We start from the raw sequence: 22,139 nt of genomic DNA on the forward strand, positions 1-22,139 counted from the left end.
ACAGAGGAATCAGAAGGCCAGGCATTCCCAGGCCCTCATTATACCCTAAGGCAACCATCCATCCCTGGCACCCCTCCCACTGTATCCAATGCATTTATCCTTCCAGACCCTGCCCAGATCCCCAGCCTCACCTCTAGGCGCTGCACCAACTTCTTCTTGATGGCGTTCTGTGCAGCTGCATTGGTGGCCATGCGAAGCCCCTCAGCTGCTTCACGTAGTCGCTGCTGCTGTTCCTCACTGTCAGGGTGGGCAGCTGCTCCCTGAGAGGAGCATCATCCACCATCACTTTGACTCAAATACACTCTGTCCTCAATCCTCTAAGCCCAGTTTAAAGCTCTTTTGTTTTCCTGATCTAATTTCCAATTACCTTCACTGAGGCTTTAACTGCTGAGAGCTGAAAACTGTTTCAGAAAGGATAGGTTGTGGGGTCCCAGGGTACCTCATTGCCACTAGGATGTGAATCTTTCACTGGAACTACGCCTGTCCTACAGAACTCTCCGCGTGATTAACTCAGTGTGACCAGGCAGGCCTGGAGAGGGGAGACTCTCTGGAGAAGGGACCTCAGGAATCTGCAGCAGTTGCAAAGCCCAAGGGACCTTTGGCGGGCGGGCGGTCCCTTCTGATGGTCTTCACACCTTGGGTGTCAATGTCTAATGTGATCCTATTCTGTATGGCTAGTGGAGACCTCTAAACCAAAAGGCTCTCTGCCTTCACAGGGTACCAAGAACAGATACCAAGCAGATGTGGTAGCAACCCAAGGAAAGTGGGAACAGCAGACCTTCAACATGAAAGAAGAAGAATGTGGACCCCCATGGTCAGAGTGCACTGTGAGAGTCAGTCACATGGCTAGATGCTTGGCTGGTGGCCGACCCGCAGGCTGGGAGCCAGGACCTTCCTGGCAGTTTCCTTATCTATTCTCTTCTACTTTCTGCTTTCCTGGGGTGGGTTATCCCATCAGACAAGGCCCTAGCTGGACCTCTCCACGCTCACCTCCCCTTGAGGGTCTCTACAGAAACCGACTTTGTACCTTGGCTGCCTCCACCATCTTGGCGGTGGCATCAGCGAGGATCTTGGCAGCACTCAGGAGCTTTCTAGAGTTCTCCAGATCACTCTCCCCCTCAGCATCGGCCTTGATAGCATTGACCAGGTCTGAGGTGGCTTGGGCCAGGATGCGGGCCTGGCGCACCATCTCCCCTAGAACACAGGAGAGCCTCAGGTAAGAAAGCCAGAGACACTGACAGAGGATAGGGAGGAGGGTGAGTGGGCTTTCCAGAACAGAGAAGAGACTGGCAAAGGTCTCAAACGATTTCCTCTGAGGTCCAGGTTCCTGGGTTAAGATCTCAGAACAGATCTCCCGGCGAGTTCCCATGAGAGGAAGGGCCAGTTTCCAGCTAGTATTTCTAGTGCATATCTTGAGAGGATGAGGCAGTCTCCTTTGAATGGTCTGGGGTAGGAAGCTGAAGTAGAGAGGCTACTTTCCCCCTCTTCTTCCCTGTTTACAAGCCTAGCTAGCTCTTAACCATGCACCTTGCCACCTACTACTGTACATAACTTGGTCTCTTTTTAAAGTGCGCCAAGGGGAGGAGCTCGCCGACAACCAGGGGCCGCCAACACACACAAGAATGACTGCCTGCACAATGCAGAGTCGTGCGATGAGCGGCTTTAATCTCAATGGCCATCCTCACTGCAGCAGCTTGCAATTTAGCGTTGGCCCGAGACGCAAAAGTCACTGATTCAGTCTGCCGGTGACTAAGGTCTTCACACGCGGGAGAGCGCGATCACGTGGGCCAGCGTGGGGTGGGAGGGACGAAACCTTCGTGGAGTGACCAGGGGGACCCCAAGAGTGGTTTGCTTGGAAAGATAGTCAAGATTTTTGATACTTTCAGCCCAAAGCTGTCCCTTACGAGACGTTTCGAAAATCTTAATAAGAACTAGTTGAGGGAACTAAGAGCTTAAGAACACAAGTTTCGCTCTCAGTAGCCATATGGTAGTTTACAACCATCTCTTAACTCGAATTTTTTTTTTTTTATTTTTATGCATATCAGTGTTCTGCCAGCAAGTCTGTCTGTGCACCATGTACAGGCGGAGGCCGAAAGAAGGCATCGTATCATGAGCAGGACTTAGAGTAGACAGTTATGAACCGCATGTCGATGCTGGAAATAGAACCCAGGCTCTCTAGAAGAGCAGGCAATGCTCTGAACTGTTGAGCCTAATTTAAACAACAAAAACAGTTGAGCCACCTCTCTGGTCCCAGATCATTCCTACGAAAAAACAAACAAAACTTTCTTTTTTTTTTTTTTTTAAAGGACCAGTTAGTTGGTCAGGAAGCATAGACTTGAAATCCCAGCACTGGGGAGATTGAGGCAGAAAGATCATGCTAGCCTGTGCGATATAAAGACTAAACCACAAAACATCTGGCCATGGGCTGATGGGTAAGTTAGTACTGGGCTGGCTGAGTATTTATGGTCTACTCATCATTTCTTGCTGTTAATCCTGACAATTGAGTTCTATCCTGCAAACTCATATTGTGGAGGGAGAGAACTGACTGGGGTCGGGGGCTCTGATGTGCTAGGTACCCACTAAGTAAATGAATTTACTTTTAAAAAATAAATAAATAAATAAATAAAAATAAAGTGCGCCAAGGAAGCAGAACAAGGCTTATATTTCTGCTTTACCAATGGGGAAGTGGAGGCTCTAGACTGACCAATGAGCCCAGAGTGAGAGAGCTAGAAAGGCCACTGTACTGATCCTCAGAGGCTGGGTGGCTGGATCTATAAGGTATGCCCATGGGCGTGGGGGACCCATGCTGGGGCTTTTGTTTCTCTGGAGGCGAGTACTCTTACCAGCATCTCCCATGGAGCTGAAGATGTTTTCAGTGACGGTGAGGATGGTATCGGTGGCTTGGTCATACCGACCGGCAGGCCCAGCTCCGGTGGCGTGGGCCTTCACGTGCTGCAGCAGCTCATTGAGGGCCTGGGTGACAGCCGTGGCTGCCGCTCCTACCCCTCGCAGCAGCTGTCCATCTTCTGTAGCTGCTTGAGAGGCAGACACACAGCCCTCCACAGCTTTGGCCACCAGTCGCCCAGCCTCGACTAGCTGTTCTTGGCACACAGGTGAGCTGATTGTAGGTGCTACCACCTATGAGAAAAGAATTGCAGACATGCAGGCAACAGAGAAGCTGTGAGATGGGTCTCTGCGATTTTCCCGGTAGTCACTGGGGTGGGTGCTGAGGCCCCAGGAGTCAGAGATAGAATGAGAGGTTTGTGTACATATGCTGGAAATATTATTCAGAGGCAGGGGATACTGCAAATCTGGGCTCACCTTGGTACATGCCACCAGCTGGGAAGTGGACAGAGCACATTGTGTAGCTGCAGCAATCACTTGGGTCTGAAGCCCGGAATCCTCTGTGCGCTGGGCCACACTCTTGGCCTTGAGGACCAGGGCGGCTGCAGCACTTGCCACTGCCTTTGCAAGCTGCATTAGAACATCCTGTGGGCAAGAAAGTGGCCAGTGAGACCTGAAACTGAACTTACCTAGAACCCACGGACACTTCTCACAGGCGTAAGCGGCTTCATTATTCCCACTGATTCCAATCAGAGGACAGTATACGCACAAGCATTTAGAACCTATCCCAAGCCCCTCTACCTTGAGCACCCAGAAGGAGAGACGCTCACCGAGAACAAACCCTCACCAACAGAAACAGAATCTATACCAAAGGGAGAGAGGCATGAGGCGGATACACTCGGACAGTGATGGGGAGGGAGGAGCAGGCAGTACAATGGATGGGCACTTCCTGTCTCCATGCTACTCAATCTCAGGGTGCAAGGAGTCATCTGCAGGTTTGGGAGCAAGACCCTGTCCTATCCTATCTGACCTCTTTTCTTCAACCCTGTCAGTCTAGGCCTCCCCATCTCCCATCATGTCTGTTCCCCTGGGAGGCTGAGGAAGAGGCGTGGAAGCGAGTGTATGCGGCTCAGAGAGGACCAAGCTGGGAAGGCCCAGGCCAGAGACCGTTACCGTAGGGGAATCGGGGGAAGGTGGAGCCCCAGCCCCTCTGGGTACACACATCTGTATGGGAAATCCAGGATGAAAAGTCAGCTGAGGCAGCATGGCTGGGGTGGGGGGAGGGGCATCATCCTCAGTGTGGCAGGGGTGTCTTGAGATGGCTTAAAGCTGGGCTATGTACGGGAAGCCAGGGCTAAGAACATCAGCAAGGGCAAACTGAACCAGGGTATTACGTTTGCTCTGCATTCTCACCCCCATGGGACTACAAGTTCTCAGTATCATATCTGCAAACATGATTGGGCTGGTTTGGTTTGGTCAATTCACAGAAAGAAGGGCTAAGCTCTAGATCTCGGGTCAGAGGTCCCCTCCTAGGAGTGGGGCTCTGGGAGCTGGGTTTATCACCAACCTGGAAGTGGGGGTCAGTGTCACTTTCCCCAATTTGCTGCAACAGCTCCCCACTGGCCTGGCCCACGTTCCCGGCTGCCTGCAGCAGGTTCTGACGGGGCTGTGGAGAGTGCACACCTGTCAGAAGCTGCTTGACGCTGGCCATGTGCCCACAGGTCTCACTAGCTCCTGGGTCACACTGCCTTCTCGGGGTGGAACCCTGTGTCCACCCTCACCACAGCCCTGTGACCTCTGACCTCAGCGCTGGCGGGCTGAGCACTGCGAAGCAGTTCCGACACGGCCCCTGCAAGGCCCTTTGCTGCTTGCAGAAGGGGCCGGCCGTTGCCGCCTTCATCCTCCAGCAGGGCAGCCAACAGCTTCACCCCACGGGACATCTCCGTCAGGTTGGAAGAGATGGTGGTGACTGCACAGCCCACTGCTGTATAGTCTGTCTCTGCAGGATCTCCTAAAGACAGAAAGCGGAGAGAGGAAGATGCTGAGATGGAACACGGGGAGGAAGTACCATTGCAGTTAGAGATGGACACACCCACAACCTGCCACACAGTCAAGGTAGTCACACATGGAGCACACCACACACTATGCTGTGCACACCTGCTCTCCCGCCCCTTCCCACATACACAGGGTGGCATCCAGCCTACCTGCTGTCAGGTTCACCACAGAGGCAGTGCCAGCTGTGATGGCATCTACCTGGGAGTGGATCTCATGCTTTGATTCATCCATCTTGTTCTTACGCCAAGCTTTGGAGGCCTGAGAGACCAAAGCAAAACCTTAGGGTCTGCTCTGGTTTAATTACCCTCCCTACTCCTTAAGAGTCCCAGCTTGAAACCACTTGGCTTCTTCTCTACTCCATACTCACAGCATCCTGGCCAAGAGGGGGTAGAGTATCAAAGTCATCAAGAGTGGCCTGGGCAGCCTGCACAGCTTGCATGCTGGAGTTAATGGTTCCAGTGAGCGCCTGCTGGGCTGAAGTCTAAAAGATAGGGAGAGAGTAACGGAAACCAGAATGGAACGCTTAGAGGATGAAGTAAGAGGCTGGGGAGAGGAGTACAGAAAACTGTTTACTCATGACACTCAGGAAGGGACCTGTGTGCCACGGCAGAGGTGGGGCATTCTTACCAGAGGTGGCATGTGTCCTCGGTGCATCTGGCCACTGGTGATCTGCTGCTGGGCAGGTGGCATGCTCCCCACCTGGAAATTCTCAGGACCAGAGGCTCCAGAGCGCATGATGGCTGGCAGAGCCACAGAGCCATGCTCCACTTTCCCCACTCGGTTGTACTGCTGCTGAAGGACTGTCGATCTGGAGACACGACCAAAAACTACAATACCTCTGCAGCCCTAGGACTCAGGGCAGCGCTTTTCAACCTTCCTAATGCTGCCACCCGACCCTTTAATAGAGTTCTCATCATGTTGTGGTTACCATACCAAAACCATATCCCTAACCATATCCCATCGTCCAATCATACAATTATTTCATTGCTTAGTTCCTAGCTGTGATATTGCTGCTGTTAGAAGCTGAAATGTATTTTACATCTGACATACAGGTTATAGGATACCTGATCCCCCAAAGGGGTCATGACTGGGGGTTAGTGAACTCTTGTTCTAGCCTGAGCCTAGTGAAAGAGCCATGAGCTGGAGCCATGGCTCGCAGTTAACAGCACCTGCTGCTCTCCCAAGGACCAGAGCTTAGCTCCCAGAACTCAGATCCACAGCTTACAACCACTGTTCCAGTCACAGGGAACTCCAGTTCCTAGGGAGACAACACCTGTCCTGGCCTGAAAGCACCTGAATGTGCAGTCAAACCTTACTTTCCCTATTTAAGGAACAGGATCAGCCCAATTCCCTTCCTACTTTTTGGGAGACACGGAGTCCTCCAGCATAGTAGACTCTTCATCTCCCTCCAGCCCAAAATGGTCCTTGCTTTTTTTCTGTAAGAAGAAAACAGGGGAGAAGAGTTGAGGCCATTAAGCAAGAGGCAGTCGGCGGCCATTTTCTAGAACTTGGGTCCGGCTTCTAGAGGACTGGCTTAGGGAGCAGAGGGCCCGAGAAGGCTCAGGCTGAGTGGAAGCACTCACCTTCTTAAGGATGATATCTATGTAGCCAGCAATGAGCTGTGCGATCTGCTCGCCTTCCGTCGTCTGTACTGAGTAGTAGCCATCCTGATAGTCTCCAAAGTCCTAGAGTAACAGGGTGGGGACTGAGCAGGAAACAAGAATCTACCCACCATGGAAACATCCACCCACCCACCCACTCATCCACCCACTCATCCATCCATCCATCCATCCATCCATCCATCCATCCATCCGATATCCATCTAGCTAGCTATCTAGATATCTATCTTATGCATGTGAATACACTGTCGCTGTCTTCAGACACACCAGAAGAGGGCATCTGATCCTATTACAGATGGTTGTGAGCTACCATGTGGTTGCTGGGAATTGAACTCAGGACCTCTGGATGAGCAGTCAATGCTCATAACTGCTGAGTAATCACTACAGCTCAACCATTGGTTTCCTTATCTCCCTCTTTAGAGGGGATATTTTGCTTGAGCAGTTGACTTTCTGCTACAGTTTCATATACATGTCATTTAGACTCTTTACCCCTCCCCAGAGGCTACAACTGGGAAGATAGCAGCATGTTTATTAAATGACCATCCTTGAAGGTTGGCAAAAAAGATCCAAAGTGGAGAAACAGCATCTCTCATTTCTATTTTCATTATCTGGCACTCTATCAAGTTGATATCAGTTTTCAATTCAAAACCTCAGAACTATAAAACCAGAGGGAAAGAACAGCCATAAATAGCTGGTGCTGAAAGAAGGGAGGCTTGTCTATTAGCTTTTCCTTACAATTCATGTCACCTCAGCTTGCTGGCATAGCTATGTTTCTGTCGACTTCCTTTTTATCTGCCTCTTTTTGATACTAAATAGCCCTGGATGGTCTGATCCTCACATTTGGTCCAACCTAGTCTGGAATGCACAGCAAACCCCTCAGAGCGCTAAGTGCTAGGATTACACACGTGACTATGCCCAACATGCTTTTCTTTCCTTTTTTTTTTTTTTTCTTATTTTTTTGTGGCACTAGGGACTGAACTCTCACCTTTACATATGTAGGCAAGTGCTTTATTGCTGAGGTTACAACACCCTGGGGTAGTCTGAATGCCTCCCATCCTCACCCCTGCCCCACAGTCTCAGGCATTAGAACACTTGGCTGTACTGTTTGGGGATGCTTAGAAGGTATGTCCTTGCTGGAAAAACTATGCCATGGGGGCAGGCTTTGAGAACTCCAGACTTTAAGCAGTCCCAGTTTGCTCTCTGCTTCCTACTTGCAGTTTAAAATGGGGCCCTCAGCTGTTCCCTCCTCCATGCTTGCCGGCTGCCCCACCTCCCACACGGTGATGGTGATGGGCTCTCATCCCACTGCGATCATAAACCCTGCATCTGTAAGCTGCCTTAGTCAGGGTGTTTTATCACGGCAATAGAACTCTCCAAGCTCTGCTGAATTGCTGGATTTAAAGAGTGTATCCGTCACCCAGCCATTTACACACCATTCATTCTGTAAGAGCGTCCCCATCTCCTCTAACCTCCACTTCCCACAATAGCTAACTCTGTCCTGCAGTCATATTCAATGCACCATACCCTAAAGGAAGGGAAAGACCTGTGCACTTGCTCTTGAACAACCACTGGAATCCAAGCACCCACCAGAGTAAAGCTCTTGGGAGAGGCAGCCCAGCGTTTGATGTTGGTGAGGCTCCATTCCTGAATCACCTCCTTGGTCTTCTCATCCACACGCATCACACACTCCTTAGTGATGCCCAACAGCCTGGGCACGAGTTTATTCTTCCCCTTCATCTTTTCCTGCAAGACAGGTTGGAATTGGTGTTACAAGTTAAAGGTCAAATGTACGGGAAATGCTCAGAGCAGCTCTGGACCACAAGGGGACGCTGAGATGGCCAGGAGGGCCAAACAACTGTGCTCACAGGCAGGCCCAGGTCAAAGCTCTACTATGGACAGAGGCATAAGCTGGGGAAAGGACTGACAACAGATAGGATGTGCACGGTAAAAGGAAGCCATGATGGGAAAGACAAACCAAGGAGTTTAGGGAGACAGGAAAGGGCAAGAATTAGACATAAAGAAGGCCATAAGAGCCGGGCGTGGTGGCGCACGCCTTTAATCCCAGCACTCGGGAGGCAGAGGCAGGCGGATTTCTGAGTTCGAGGCCAGCCTGGTCTACAAAGTGAGTTCCAGGACAGCCAGGGCTATACAGAGAAACCCTGTCTCGAAAAAACCAAAAAAAAAAAAAAAAAAGAAGGCCATAAGAAGGTCAGAACTCACCTTGACTAGGAAGAAGGAGACACCGTAAGTCTTGAGGGAACGGGCCAGCTTCACATAGCGTACCTTGGCCTCAATTTCGCTCATCTGCCCACAATTCTTGTGTGCCTTCAAGTAGGAAATGGGGAAAGTTAGCTGTGTGGGAGTAGTACTTCAATGAAGGAGTCATGCCAGGATGTTAACTGCAATGACAGAGTATTATGGGCACACGGGAGGGTTAAGGAAGGCACAAGATGAGGAGATGCAACGTGGGCTGGCTAAGGAGCAGAAGCAACAATGGAAGAAATGAGGTTAAAGGGCTCGCAGATGCTCTGCAGGTGGGACTGAGAGTTAAGAAGTAGGAGGGTCCAGGGCTATCAGTTCAAAAGACAAGGCCTTTGGAGCTGAGTATTCAGATGGGGATAACACTTTCCATGTGGACAAAGATTACATCTCACAGTAATTTCAGGTCTAATAGCTCAGTCACGCTCCTAGCTGGCTTCCACAGAGTAAAGGCAAGGAAGGTACTAGGTTGAGCCAAGCACGGTAACTCATATTCACAACCCCAATCCTCAGGAGGCTGAGGTAAGAGGATTGCTGTGCTTTGGAGGCCAGCCTGGGCTTCAAAGAGAGACCCAGTCTCAAGCAAAAAGCAAAACCCCAAATGGAAATTTCACAGCTGCTGAGCTGGGTCTGAAACCCACATCTTCTGCTTTCTGTGCACGAGACAGGCAGGAGAACAGCTTGGGGGGTAAAGCAAGGTGAGCAGAGATGGAGGAGGAGGGTCCACTTAGCCAGGAGAACCAAGCAGCCAAGCTCCCAGGTCACCCCAGACTTCCCCTACCCCATTCACCTGAAAGATCTTACGTTCTCCCTTCTGCTTCACATACTCCTTGGGCAGGAAGTCCTTCAGGCTACACCAGAAAAGGGAGGGTCAGCATGGAGTGGATAGCATCGGGGCATGTGGGCCATGAACTGTGGGCCTAGAGGTTTGAGGAAATGTCTGGGACAGTATCATCTCTGAGAAAGACTGAGGACACTGGTCTGCACTGGCTTCTGAAAGAGTGGAGACTCAGCATGAGCCCTGAGTGACCTGTGCCTTCTGTGTCCCCTGTAAGGGGGCTGAGGACCCTTTAACTGGAGGCTTAGTTTTCTGAGAAAAAGAGGGAGCCAAGGAGAGAGGAAGCTCCCTACAAGGATGACCATGCACTTAGGAAACTAGAAAGTCTCATCAAAGCCTTTGGATCCTGAGAAATATCCACGAATAGGATTTGGGAACCCTTGAAATCTAATGTCCCCACAAGGAAAATGTTCTATTTTACTCTGGCTCATAGAGCAAATTCCTCAGAGACTCTAAAGCAAACAAAAACAAGTTACGGGGAAGGGCAGAGATACTGAGCAGTCCCATTCAGACGGGGCCAGTGAGGGGACCAAGGGCGACGGTGGCTGAAAGGGCGATGACCCATGGGTGTCAATCCTAAAACTTTGGAAGAGGAAATAAGGGGAGAAGGCTTGGGGTGCAGGCAGGTCAATGGGATCACAGTCCCAAGCCATAACAGGGTAGGGGACATGGGTCACTTACTCAAGGAAGCCAGCCTTGTGCTTCTGTTCATTGTGAGGTCCAAACTGGATCTGGCACTGGAAGCCTGCAAATTCACAGGCCTTGTCAAAGGAGACAGGATGGGAGCCATTCAGGATGTCATCTCGTGCCTGGAGAACACAGAGGGAACAGTGTATGGGTGCAGGGATACCCCTGCTAACGGCGGCTTGCTCCACCTCGCCCCAGCCAACTCTTCTGCACACCTGCACATAGAGAAGGTTCAGCTGTACAGGGTCTCGGGAATCCACATTCTGGTCTGAGTAGAAGAACTTTCTCCGCAGCAGCAACGTCTCATGCTCTTCCACTCCCTGCTCCCTCAGTGTCCGCCCATGGTCCAGCCAGTTCACTAGAACACAGAGCGAAGGACCCTCTGCACTAACCCCAGATGGCTCCTTGCTGCCTAGTGTCTGGGTTTTTTACTTCTTCAGTGCCTGCCTTTCCTCATAGAAGAGTAAGTTCTATGATTCAGGGTAAATATGAAACAAATGGCTGCCCCTCCTCTCCCCTACGTTTCCCAGGACGTGTCTACTGCTCACACTCATCGTCTGTGTGCAACTTCTGCTTTAACTTCTCCATCTTCTTTTCATCTCGCAGCAGGGTCTTGTCTTTTCTCAGGGTCCCTGTCCCCTCATCCTTCTTTTCTTCCATCAGCTCTCGAACCAGTGAATACTCATCATGGTTGGTGATACCTAGGGAAAAAGGATGGTTTGCTAACTCCCCAACCGCAAAAGTCTTCTGACAGAGTTGGAACCTCCTGGCCCAGGCCTTTGCCCTACCAAGACCCCTTACCAATTCGGGCACAGATGGTCATGAGCATGTCTGTGACGGTCTTGGAGTCGTCCACCATGATAGTCTTCACTGTTCCGTCTAACATCCGGATCTTCAGGGGTCTCTGCTTTTTTCTGTACTCCATGGTGTCCTGTAGGGGCAGGGAGAAGTGGCCGGGGCCTATTTAAACTAGTTCCCTTTACACAGCCAAGGAGAAGGAAAGTAAATTGAAGGCCAGGGTGGTTCATCTAGAAGGAGGGTGTTTGGCTGCCTGTGTCAGAAAGCCACATGGGTGTACAGGGGTGTGCTGGCCTGGCTGGTGAAAAGCCCAGGATGGGGGGGAAGGAACTGGTATGAGGAAGGAAGAGAGAGGAGGGGCAGAGACCAACATGGGTGCTGGGAACAAGTGAGACAGCACGCAGAGCACGCGGACGGCCAGTGATGGGAGTCACTCACCCCATTACGGAGCATGTAGTAGTCCAAAGCTTTTCCAGCCTCTAGCCAGATGCCTTTTTTGGGGTCATCATCTGACAGAAAGAGCCCAAAGTCGTTGGCTAAAAGAGACGGTAGATCATCTTAGACTTATAAAAACTTCACTGTGGCCAAATAGCTATACCTCTGACTTTGTACATTATTTTCTCCCATGACCTTGGACTTAAAGAGGAAAGGAAACCTTGGAGCACAGGCCTGAAAGGTGAGGAACTTAGAACACAATGGGGACACTGCTCAAGACCAAGAGAAGGAGGGATGGCGAATTCCTGCCCCACCACCTCAGTAGTCAGACTCACGAGGGCCAGCTAAGGCCTCTGGGATCCGCTCACGAATCATGCGGCAGGCGTCGTACACCATGGTAGATGGCTCAAACTGCATCGTCTTCACCACATTCCCAATGCTAATCTTCAGCGAAAGCGCAACCATGGTGGCAGCTTCTGCTCTTCGGCCTGGCGATACCTGGCCAGTAGCATCAGAGCATTAGAATACATCCTCACCAGAGTGCCTCTGAGTCCCAGAGAGAGGTTTTTTAAGGGAGTCACCATGACAGAAAATAATAGTAAGCTACTCTGTCCTATTTAATAATTTCAAAAGGTGAAAGATTACTTACATCAAATGAGCCAGTCTAGACCACTTAAGACATCCCAGAGAGAAGCTGGTCTCTAGAGTACAATAGCAGGCCTGAAATGCAGTGTCACCTGAGGACACTGTCCTGCCCGCACCACTGGAATTTGTGCCTCTCTGGTTCCAAGTGCCTTGGGCCTCTAGTTTCTGCTCACCTCTTTCCCAACCCCGCCTCTGCCTTGTTTTTTTACTTTTCTGGGGTCAGTTTTTCCCTTTTCTTTGTCTCCCATTCTGTCCTGGGATTTCTGAGCACTGCCCTGACCCATCATGTGACTCTCCCTCTTACAGCTTTTGCCTTCTTCTTGAAAAATGCAGCATCCCAGGGGCTCCGGAATCCTGCAGACTGCCTGTGGCTAGCATGTCAGGGAGACCTACTTCTGTTCCTGCTTTTCTTACAACCTGAATGGTACACATAGGGAGGGCCTCCCAATGAGCTGTGCAGTCACGGCAGAATTATGATTCTCTGTCCAGAGACCTCAGAAATGACCTAGCCAATACTTATTGGAGAGGAGAAAGTTTCAAGGCAAGCAAGACCTCTCAGTCTCTTGCACTCTTCATCATGCGTGGCCTCCCCAGATTGCCCCCACCTTAACTAGGTTCCAGATGGCGCTTTCAGCACGCAGCTAGGCATTTGCAAAGCCAAGCCCATTTCCTCAACCTATCAGACACCATGAGCAGCTGGTGGTACACAGGCCCAAGACAACAGGTCTGCCCAGCAGCTGATGATGTGACCCAGTGTGGTACTGGAGTAGGTGCCTCTTAACTAAAAAGAGAGGGATGCAGCCTCCCCCTTCCCCACCTGACAACTGGCTACTCCAAGGGGGTAAGCAGGACCAGGGGAAAGACCAGGGGACAGGCAGGCATCACAATACAAAAGGCGTTTGAGAACCAGGGAAATTAGGAAGGGGCAGAGGAAAAGGGATTGGGAAAGGTGGATCAATTGGGATCAATTGGGAAAGGTGGGTGGATGCATGACTAGGAGGCCATTTCTGACCATACACACAGTCCAGAATTACAGAGAAAAGCAGCATGGCTTGTTCTCCATTTTTACCCCAAATGAGAGGACCTCCCGGCCCCCTCAGTCCCAGCTCTTTCCCTTCCTTCCTCCTAGGGAACCTTTCCAGCAGTGGGACAGACCTGGCTGTGGAGAGTGAGGGCTGGTCAGAGAAGCACGAGTCCACGGAACCAGAGCAGGACTGAAGGACTCCAGCCTCAGCTGAAACTGCATGTGTGCCCCTCCGCCCCCATTTCCTCCGGACATATGGATACCCACTTCTTCCTCTGGTAAGATCCTGATAAGAGAGTTGAGTCATGCCTGCCCTCCTCCAGGCTGAGTAGCTATCTACACAATTAATTGAGAGTGAAGGAATTGGACACTGAGTTGGGACTAGCAGTGGCAAAGAACTATAGCCGGGGAACTAGGGGCAGAAGCTACCTGCTTCCTGCCTTGCTCTGAGAACTCTGTCCCCTTTCATCAGGCTTTATGAAGAGCAACAACACCCACTCCATGTCCCCTTCCCAGAGACTCCTCCTCCCTCAATACATTCCTGAGATGCATTCCAAAGGCCTTGGGCAATTGGAGGGGGGTGTGGAGGACGGGAGGTCAAATCCCAGCAAGGAATGGAATGCAAGTATACTAGGGCTAAGGAATTTGGGGGTACATGGTGAATATTATCAGTGCAGGTACCTAAAGGGGCGAAATACAGAGACAGGGAGTTAAAAGGGACAAAGGGAGAGAGAAAGCTGAATACAGAGTCAGAATGTAAGAGGGTTGGGGGAATAACATGCAGTCTGTTACCAAATTTGGCCTCTGAGTCCTCAACCGCTGGGAGGGGGAGGGGCTTGTGGGTGAGACTGACATATCCGGCCTTGGGCTGCTGGAAGCTCCTTTCAGGCTGGACCGGGCAGCTGAAAGGCTGGATCTGACCTCCTCCAGCACAAGGTCTGTCTTCACAGTCATACATGTATTCTCACTCTTCACCAAGGCCCCTTAGCTTATACACAGGACTCCCTCCCACCAAACTGCCTGTGCTGTCGCTATAGGGATCTATCTGTTGTAGGCAGCACGTGTGCACACACAGCTTCCCCACAGTGCACCAACCCCAGTGCCGGCTCCCAGCCTCTCTCCTTCACTGTGTGCTTTTCCCTCCATGCATTCTCTACAGCCCATGGTGGGAAGGCCAGGCAGCGCGATGAGTAAGACTAGACCTTGCTTTCTGCAGGCTGCCAGCCTCCCAGGGGTGGGGAAAGTTAAATGCAGAGTTACGACAGAGGCAGCCTGTGGAAGGAGCCAAACGTGTTCACCCAGAGAAGGGAGCCCCGGAGGCTAGGGAAAGGGAGCGAAGGATCCAAGAAAGCTATCATCTGAAGTTAGAATTTTAAAAATATGAAGATAATACGAAGTTACAGCGATGTGTCATTTATTGACTATATGTTAATTGCATTAGATACATATATGATTTCAGTTAATCCTTACAACAACCCTGCAAGGTAGGTGTTATTATCTCCATTTTTACAGGTTAGGAAACTGAGGCTCCAGAATGTTAAATACTTTTCCAAAGGACTTGTCCAAATAATAAGCTGTGAAGCCAAAATCCGAACCCAGGTCTCTCTGCCTCCAAAGCCCAAGCTCTCTCCATTAGGTCAGTCGAAGATGAGTCAAAGGTATCGTCCCAGGCACAGAGAATAGCACTAGCAAAGGTTGAGAGGCAGGAGATCGCGGAGGAATGCCCAGGAAAGTGAGGAGGCAAGCTGGCTGGAGCGCGGGGCACCTGCAAGGGAGCAGCGGTGGGGATGTCAGGGTTAAGACGGAAAGGCAAAAGCGGAGAGAGCAGTATGAGGAACCTAACTGACTGGAGGGGAACAGGAGGCCAAGGAAGCTTTAAACAGGGACACCCCCAGCACTGGGTTTTCGGGCAACTCTGGGGCCAAGTTAGGAGGAGACTGTATTAGTATAAGCGATAATAAAGCAAGAGTTAAAGCTGTATGGAGAGGAAGTTGCCATTCAGAAGAAAAGTAGAACTGACATACAGGACTCAGAAAACGGAAGGCAAAACCAGCTTCCTATGACCAGTACCCATTTACTGACTAGACAGCTTCAGTTTAATAAACCAGGGAAGGAGAGGGGACTAAGTCAGGATGTGGGAATTATGCTGTGCGGTAAGTGATGTGATAGGAAGTACCTGTAGGCACAGAGGTGGGGTTACTAACAGTGTCAGGCTGTGACTGGGGATGACAGGGTGTAGAAAAAGAGACCAGGAGCGTGATGGTAGGGAACAGACACATGATGAGCCACTGAGCAGGTGGGAAAAGCATGAGTCCATGGATGCTGACTAACCCGGGGATGACAGGGAGGCCGGAGGCTGGGTCAGGAGCTCCAGAAGAGCTAGGGATGTGGTAAGCTGCTAAATTGGGCTAGTGGGGAGAGAGTGAGAGAACACTGACAGCGGCTAGGCAATGCTGCGTTGGAAGGAGAGGCAGCATGGGGAGGGGACAGTGTTGTGGTCACTGGCAGGGTCAAGCTGGGAGTGACACGGGGGTGTGGTCAGTGGCCTGGCTGGGCGTGGGATCAGTAAGACCAAGTTTCCTCTTTGGGTATCATTTCCTCTTTTCTGTCAGGGAGTGGGGGAAGGGGATCCACAACTGGACCTAGAAGTTAAAGGAGGCTCAGAAACCAGGAGGTACACATGGGAAGAGCCCGGGGGCGCGGGGGGGGGGGGGAATTCAGCAGCGGACCAGGTGGTATGCAAGTATGCAAGTATGAGAAAGTGCTCTCCGATGTTGGGAAAGCTCAGGTTTGAGGGACATGAAGTAAAGTAGGATGTGCGGACCAAGAGACAGAGACAGGGTGGGGGTGGGGTGGGGTGGGGGGAAATGGTTCAGATGAACAGCAGGAAAAGAGCTAAAGACCACGACAGTATCTGTAAGGAACTGTAAAGGTGTGCAATGTGGGACCAGGGAGGGCAAAGAGACAGAGAGAAGGCAGTGTGTGGAGAATGAAGGAGGCTCGGAGTCAAACTGTCATCATTTAGTCGATGACAGCGTTCCCTTGGTCAGCTTCCCCTCAGTCACGGGCTTCCTCTTCCCTATCCTCACTCAGGGCCTTGTCTGACTCCTGGGTCTCTTTCCATTTCCCACCTTCCACCTCGTAAACATCACAGCCCAGAAATCCCTGTCTCCCAGTGGTGGTGGCCTCGGGAAGCCTTGGGCTTAGGCAGTAGCCTAGAGAAAGCAGAGTCCCAGATGCTGGCACTTCTGGCTGAGGTCCAGAGCTCTAACACTTCTTTGGGTAAAAGAGGCCTCTGTAACTGCACAGGAATAAGAGAACTCACTACAAAACAAAGGTAGCTACTTCCTGCCAACTTCTTACATTTTACCAGCTCAGCCGTAGCTGCAGCCTCAACCCCTAACACTATCACCAATTCCTAACATTAATGCTGACTTTAATTTATTTCCTATTTCCCTATACATTGACATTCACCCCTTTCCCAGAAGACACCCATACTAATCTGGCTTTTATTTTTAGGCCCCAAATTTAACCCTAAATACTCCCTCCCACCCCACCCCGCAGTTCTAAAGCTCATTTGTAACTTGGTTCTTAATTAACCTTTTCACTGTTTATTCTTAATACTGACCATGACACCGGCCTTTAATCCCTAAAACGGGCATCTAAGCCAATTCCTGTTGATCCTTAACCTGATCCTGTACTCTGACTTAATGATGGTCATTGCAGAAAATAATGACCTCAGTTTAAATGTCACATATGCGAAACAGACTTGACTCGTGCAGCAAATGTTTAGAATGTAGTTCACCTTCTTAACTTCTAAAGGGATCCTTGCTTCCTAAACGCGACGGCACCTAACCCAAACTCACCCCAAGTTTTCCTAACCACTTACTCACTATCGGCTAACACCAAAGCCCATCCCCGCCCAGTGCTTCACTGCCACCCAGTGCCTCACTGCCACCCCATTTCTACCCGTCCCCAAACCTAGCCGAGACAGAGAACTGTCTACCCCCGCGAAAGGGCCTGCCTCTCGCAACACGGCTAGCTTAATTCCAAACCCAAACCGAGACATACTGGACCCTGACCTCCCTAACCGGACACAGGATATGCAGGAGGATTGGGGGGCCCCCCCGCCGCTTCCCGGGTCGGCCCGATCCCGCAGCCCCACCTAGAAGCTCGGCCCAGCCCGTCCGGCCTACCTGCGCTGCCCGGCTCTGCGCCCCGCCCTGGGCCCGCTACTTCTCCCGGTCGCTTTTGGGGCTCCGGCCTCACCCTCCCTTCGACACTCTCGGCCACTTCCGTCCTGGAAACGTCCCCCACCCGCCGGCGGCGCCCTGAGCCCGCGCTCTATGGTAGCGGAGACTGCAGGAAGCTGCTCTGGCCGTAGTAGCTCTCGATGCTCGGGCGCCCGCGAAGCCTGGCCGCCCCTCCCCAGCAGGAAGCGAGGGTGCAGAGCTCTGGAGAGAACGCCCGAACTAAACTGGAGTTCCCTTTTAGATGCTTAAGGATTTTTTTTTTTTTAATAGCTCGAGGCGAAGGCGGACAAGGATCCTCAGAATCCCCGCCCTGGGGCGTGGGAAGCTTGAAGGGACGTCCCCACAATTTGCATAGCCCCCGGGACGTGGCGCAGCCCAGGAGTCACTTCCGAGTTGGAGCGAACTCCAAGTCCCAGGATTCCACGGGGCTATGTGCATCACTTCCGTTGTGTTGGAAGCTGAGGAATACAGAAGCTGAGAGACGGGTGTGGTTTAGAGTGACAGCTAGGCCCTTGTCCCGGAGTGACGACCGAGGTTAAGTCGAGCCGACTGGACAGACTGAGGGGTCGTGCCTGAGGTTCAGAGGTTGGATCTGCGCGGAGGGATTTCTATCCATAGATATCCCAAATGGATCCTGGTGGTCAGGATCTGCTAGCTTTGGACCCCGGTGATCAGGACCTGCTGGGCTTTCTGCTAGAGGAAAGCGGAGATTTGTGGGCTGCGATTGAGCCGGACGTGAAGGCTCCCCTGGACTTGGAGCTGTCACCTTCCGAGGTGGGTGGGTGGGTGTTCCGAGTGGGGGAAGCTAGGGATGTCCGCGAGACCCCAAGGTACGGAGATAAATCAAGGCCTTTGAATTTGTTAGAACTCCGTGCAAGAACTGAGCGACTGGGAGGTAGAGGATTTACTGAGCTCTCTGCTCAGTCCCTCAGCATCGCGGGATGTTCTCGGCTCTTCCAGCTCTTCCAGCTCTTCCATTCTCCATGATCACAACTACTCCCTTCCACAGGAGCACATCTCCATAGATCTAGGTGAGTGTGAAATGATAAGTTGTGGGGGAGGAGAGAGCTCACTGGGCTAGCTGGTTCTACTTTCCCTTTTGCAGATACTGAGAGCTTCGAAAAGGAGGGGTTCCTCGTGACTCCACTGCGAGGGGAGGAAAGAGCAGCGGAACAGGTACTGGACTTGATTTTCTTTTTTCACCTCACTTTGCAGCAACCAAGATCCCCCATACTGCTCTGAGAGCTCCATGCAACTCTGCTCTCTTCACTATTCCCTCCAACCTTAGGAGATGTCTAGGCTGATACTGACCGAGGAAGAGAAATCGCTTTTGGAGAAGGAGGGGCTCACTCTGCCCTCAACCCTTCCTCTCACTAAGGTGAGGTTCCTGTTGGTAGAGCAAAGGCTGGAGGGGGTTGGTAACCCAAGTAGGCAAGAGCTCAGCTTGTTTCATATCAAATCACTTGCAAAAGGACAAACCAACTCCTACATGTTCTCTCATCTCCAAACACACACGCACGTCAAAAGATAACGTTTTAAATGTAACTTTAGTACAGAGCCTTGAAAGCGAAGGGCCTTGATAGCTTCCGTTGTTATCTTGGGACCTTGCATCGTACTCAGTGGTAGAAATGCTTGAGAGGCAGACCCAGTCTAACAACATCAACAGTCGTCAACGCTGGACATGATGGCGCACCCCTCTATAATCCTAGCACTCTGGAGGCAGAAGCAGGAAGGTCTTCACAAGTTCAAAGTCACTTCCCAAGTGCTGGGATCACAAGAATACTGCATCTAGTTTTTGTGGCAAATTTTTTTTTATGTCATTTGCCTTTTTAATACTGTCTTACTTCTGATATTGTAGATATTTACTTATTTGAGGCAGGTGGATCAGCGTTAAAGGACAGACTTAACTTCATGTTGAGTTCAGGCAAGCTTGGGCTATGTGAGAAACCATCCCCTATCCCTCTATCACTATTACAAGATGAATGAGCAATATATTGGTAGGAAAGGAAATGGAATTTGGAAATTATCAATAGTGGTTCTGTCCCTAGGATAGTAACTGTCTTTTCTTCCTTTACACTGGCCAGAGCATGCCATAATTCCCTCTACCCACTGGGATTGGAGTACAGTACCTCATGAATGTTCATCAATGCTCACCGTTGAGCCACGCCCTCTGGCCCTTGTTGTTAAGGCAGGGTCTTGTAAGCCCAGGCTGGGCTGGCCTCAAACTATGTTGTAGGGAAAGAATGCCTTTGAATTCCTGCTTCTCCTGCTTCTAACTCCCTCGGACTGGATTACAAGTGCATGATGTCACTCTTGGCTAGTGTCCAGGTTTGACAGGCATTATCAGAGAATGTAAGAGTTAACTTTATTCAGTTTTAGTTTCTGAAAGAAAAAATGTTGAAAGTACCTTAAGATAAGGATATATTCTATATCACTTTAGAGAGTCTAGGAAAATCAAATGAATGGAAATTATAAGAAGATTGATGTTGCTTTAGGATAAGGGTGGATGTTGTTGTTGTTAGTTTTGAGACATGGTCTTATGTAGCTCAGTCCTCAAAAACTACCCTAGCCAAGGATGGTCTTGAAATCCTGACTTCTTCTTCTGCCTCCCAAGTGCTGATTCTGCAGGCATGTACAACCACACCTAGCTTAAGTGGAATTTTTTAAATTAGAGACTGGAAAGATGGTTCCGTGGTTTAGAGCACTTTCTGTTCTTCCATGGGGCATGAGTTCAAGTCCCAGCTCCCACATGGCAGCTGACAATTGTCTGTAACTCCCATCCCAGGAGATCTGACACCCTCTTCTAGCCTATGTGGGCACCAGGAACACCCATTATACATATACGTTATACAGACATGCAGGCAAAACATCCAAACACATAAAAAATAATAAAACGTCTGGCTTTTTAGTGTTGAGTATCTGTTCCTTGATGTTCACACAGAAGGTAAATGCCTACTGACAGAGAAGCTGTGGAGAGTATTTGATTGGGAAGAAGGTTAGCTGCCTTCCAACATACCTATGTAGTATATATAGGTATAACATACTGGCATATAATAACATACTGTGGGTGACCTTTCTCCCATCTTCTCTTAGGTGGAGGAACAAGTTCTGAAACGAGTGCGGAGGAAGATTCGTAACAAGAGAGCAGCTCAAGAAAGCCGCAAGAAGAAGAAGGTGTATGTCGTGGGGCTGGAGAGCAGGTAAGAAAGGATGGACACGGGGGAAGCCTGAAGGGTTTTGAAGGGAGGAGACACAATATTTTGAAATCCACGTGACCTCACATCCATGTTGTCTTCTAGGGTCTTGAAATACACAGCTCAGAATCGGGAGCTACAGAACAAGGTGCAGCGTCTGGAGGAACAGAATCTGTAAGTGGCCATTTGAAGTCAATCATTTTTTTAATGCTTTCTCACTCTTTCCACTGTTCCACATGACTTCCAACTGGATAGCTCAAAAATGCAGACATCCGGAAGTTAGCCAGTCTCAAGCGTGATGGAGAATAAACTTACAAGTAGCTAAGGAGCAATTCAGTATCAAGCTAGAGAAGTAAGAAAAGACTGCAGGTCGTCATTGCAGTTGCAGCTGTGGGGTGGGACTGGGAGGAGAGAAGACTGCATTGTGCTTGGCTGGCTCTAGCTCTGGGGTTGGGTAGAGAGCACAGGGCTTGGTGGGGAAGTATAAGCTTAGTTGATCAGGTACTACAGCTACTGGAGAGTTTTTCTTGAAGGTATTTAAGTCAGGGCAGAGCAGTTTGATTTTTTGTCTCACTAAGGAATCACAGGCATTTGTGCACAAAGACACTTGTGGGGCGGGGCTGGCAAGGAAGCTGAGACTGGATCCACAGCATGAGTGGAGAGGGTAGCTTAGACAGGAGGGCTTCATCGTGCCTTGCATGCTCGGCCAGAGCATGTGCACTACCGTCTCCTCTCATCTCTTAGGTCCCTTCTAGATCAACTGAGGAAGCTTCAAGCCATGGTGATTGAGATAGCCAACAAAACCAGCAGCGGCAGCACTTGTGTTCTGGTGAGGAGGGTGACAAGAGATCCTTTCCCTCGCAGAGATGGGGTGTGTGACCCACAGCTCTTCACCTCCTTCTTCTCCCTGTGTTCTAGGTCCTCGTGTTCTCCTTCTGTCTTCTCCTGGTACCTGCTATGTACTCCTCTGATGCAAGGGGAAGTGTGCCTGCGGAGTATGTTGGTAAGAGGCTTAAGGACACCTTCGGGTGTGGTCTGTGGTAGAGGGCTTCTTCTGTGTGGTCTCCTGACCAGTCTTTGTCTCTTCAGTGTTGCACCGCAAGCTTCGTGCCCTCCCCAGCGAGGACCATCATCAGCCGAAGCTGTCTGACCTACCTTCAGAGCTACCCATGGACAGCACACACCAGTCACTGGATAGCTCAGAACATATGTTCTTGGTCTCCAGCAACTTTTCCTGTGTACTGTACCACATGCCTCAGGCAGAGCAGCCCCTGCACTGGCCACTCTGGGATCTTTCTTCAGAGATGCTCTTCTCCGGCTCCAACCTTCTCCTGCAGGCAAACCTTTCAGAAAGCGAGGGATGGCAACCTAACCACAGCCCTTCTTTGGTCATCTTGCAGGGCAGGTATTCAGGTTAGGTGTGAGGATATGGGGTGGCCTCAGCCTGAGGACTCCTGTCTGTATTCAAATAAAAAGGAGCAAGGGAAA

At 50.6% G+C, this 22,139-nt stretch overlaps 2 protein-coding genes across 5 annotated transcripts in view; one reads left to right on the plus strand and one right to left on the minus strand.

The window, feature by feature from the left end:
- The window catches only part of Tln1 (talin 1), a 31,714-nt gene extending 14,028 nt beyond the window's left edge, over positions 1–17,686 (minus strand). Inside the window, exons 1-22 of one of the 4 annotated variants that reach the window (XM_029476490.1) lie at positions 17,401–17,686; positions 11,871–12,033; positions 11,539–11,636; positions 11,104–11,233; positions 10,851–11,003; positions 10,518–10,660; positions 10,297–10,424; positions 9,568–9,628; positions 8,739–8,843; positions 8,106–8,261; positions 6,483–6,584; positions 6,259–6,335; positions 5,527–5,707; positions 5,267–5,380; positions 5,049–5,157; positions 4,647–4,855; positions 4,412–4,510; positions 4,018–4,068; positions 3,322–3,489; positions 2,844–3,138; positions 1,028–1,194; positions 132–260 (exon numbers count right to left, since the gene is read on the minus strand). In XM_029476490.1, the coding sequence (XP_029332350.1) occupies positions 132–260; positions 1,028–1,194; positions 2,844–3,138; positions 3,322–3,489; positions 4,018–4,068; positions 4,412–4,510; positions 4,647–4,855; positions 5,049–5,157; positions 5,267–5,380; positions 5,527–5,707; positions 6,259–6,335; positions 6,483–6,584; positions 8,106–8,261; positions 8,739–8,843; positions 9,568–9,628; positions 10,297–10,424; positions 10,518–10,660; positions 10,851–11,003; positions 11,104–11,233; positions 11,539–11,636; positions 11,871–12,000 (2,805 nt within the window). In that variant the 5' untranslated portion in view covers positions 12,001–12,033; positions 17,401–17,686. The remainder of the gene's footprint in view (positions 1–131; positions 261–1,027; positions 1,195–2,843; positions 3,139–3,321; positions 3,490–4,017; positions 4,069–4,411; positions 4,511–4,646; positions 4,856–5,048; positions 5,158–5,266; positions 5,381–5,526; positions 5,708–6,258; positions 6,336–6,482; positions 6,585–8,105; positions 8,262–8,738; positions 8,844–9,567; positions 9,629–10,296; positions 10,425–10,517; positions 10,661–10,850; positions 11,004–11,103; positions 11,234–11,538; positions 11,637–11,870; positions 12,034–17,400) is intronic. The other 3 variants (XM_029476491.1, XM_021159646.1, XM_029476492.1) reach the window with 3 other exon arrangements.
- Positions 17,687–17,794: 108 nt separating this feature from the next.
- Positions 17,795–22,139, plus strand: Creb3 (cAMP responsive element binding protein 3). Its single transcript, XM_021160298.2, has 9 exons — positions 17,795–18,231; positions 18,323–18,488; positions 18,563–18,633; positions 18,746–18,835; positions 20,551–20,657; positions 20,757–20,825; positions 21,396–21,480; positions 21,570–21,654; positions 21,741–22,139. Exons 1-9 carry the CDS (start codon positions 18,085–18,087, stop codon positions 22,067–22,069), a joined length of 1,149 nt encoding a protein of 382 aa, XP_021015957.1. The 5' UTR covers positions 17,795–18,084; the 3' UTR covers positions 22,070–22,139.

This window comes from Mus caroli, chromosome 4 (assembly GCF_900094665.2).
Source record: "Mus caroli chromosome 4, CAROLI_EIJ_v1.1, whole genome shotgun sequence".
In the NCBI taxonomy this organism is placed as follows: domain Eukaryota; kingdom Metazoa; phylum Chordata; class Mammalia; order Rodentia; family Muridae; genus Mus; species Mus caroli.

What these genes read in the sequence shown, in the direction of transcription:
- Creb3 (XM_021160298.2), top strand. Translation starts at nt 18,085, where the DNA reads ATGGATCCTGGTGGTCAGGATCTGCTAGCTTTGGACCCCGGTGATCAG. An exon ending in GCACATCTCCATAGATCTAG is followed by an intron (nt 18,489 to 18,562) that starts GTGAGTGTGAAA and finishes TCCCTTTTGCAG; the next exon opens with ATACTGAGAGCTTCGAAAAG. An exon ending in GCGGCAGCACTTGTGTTCTG is followed by an intron (nt 21,481 to 21,569) that starts GTGAGGAGGGTG and finishes CCTGTGTTCTAG; the next exon opens with GTCCTCGTGTTCTCCTTCTG.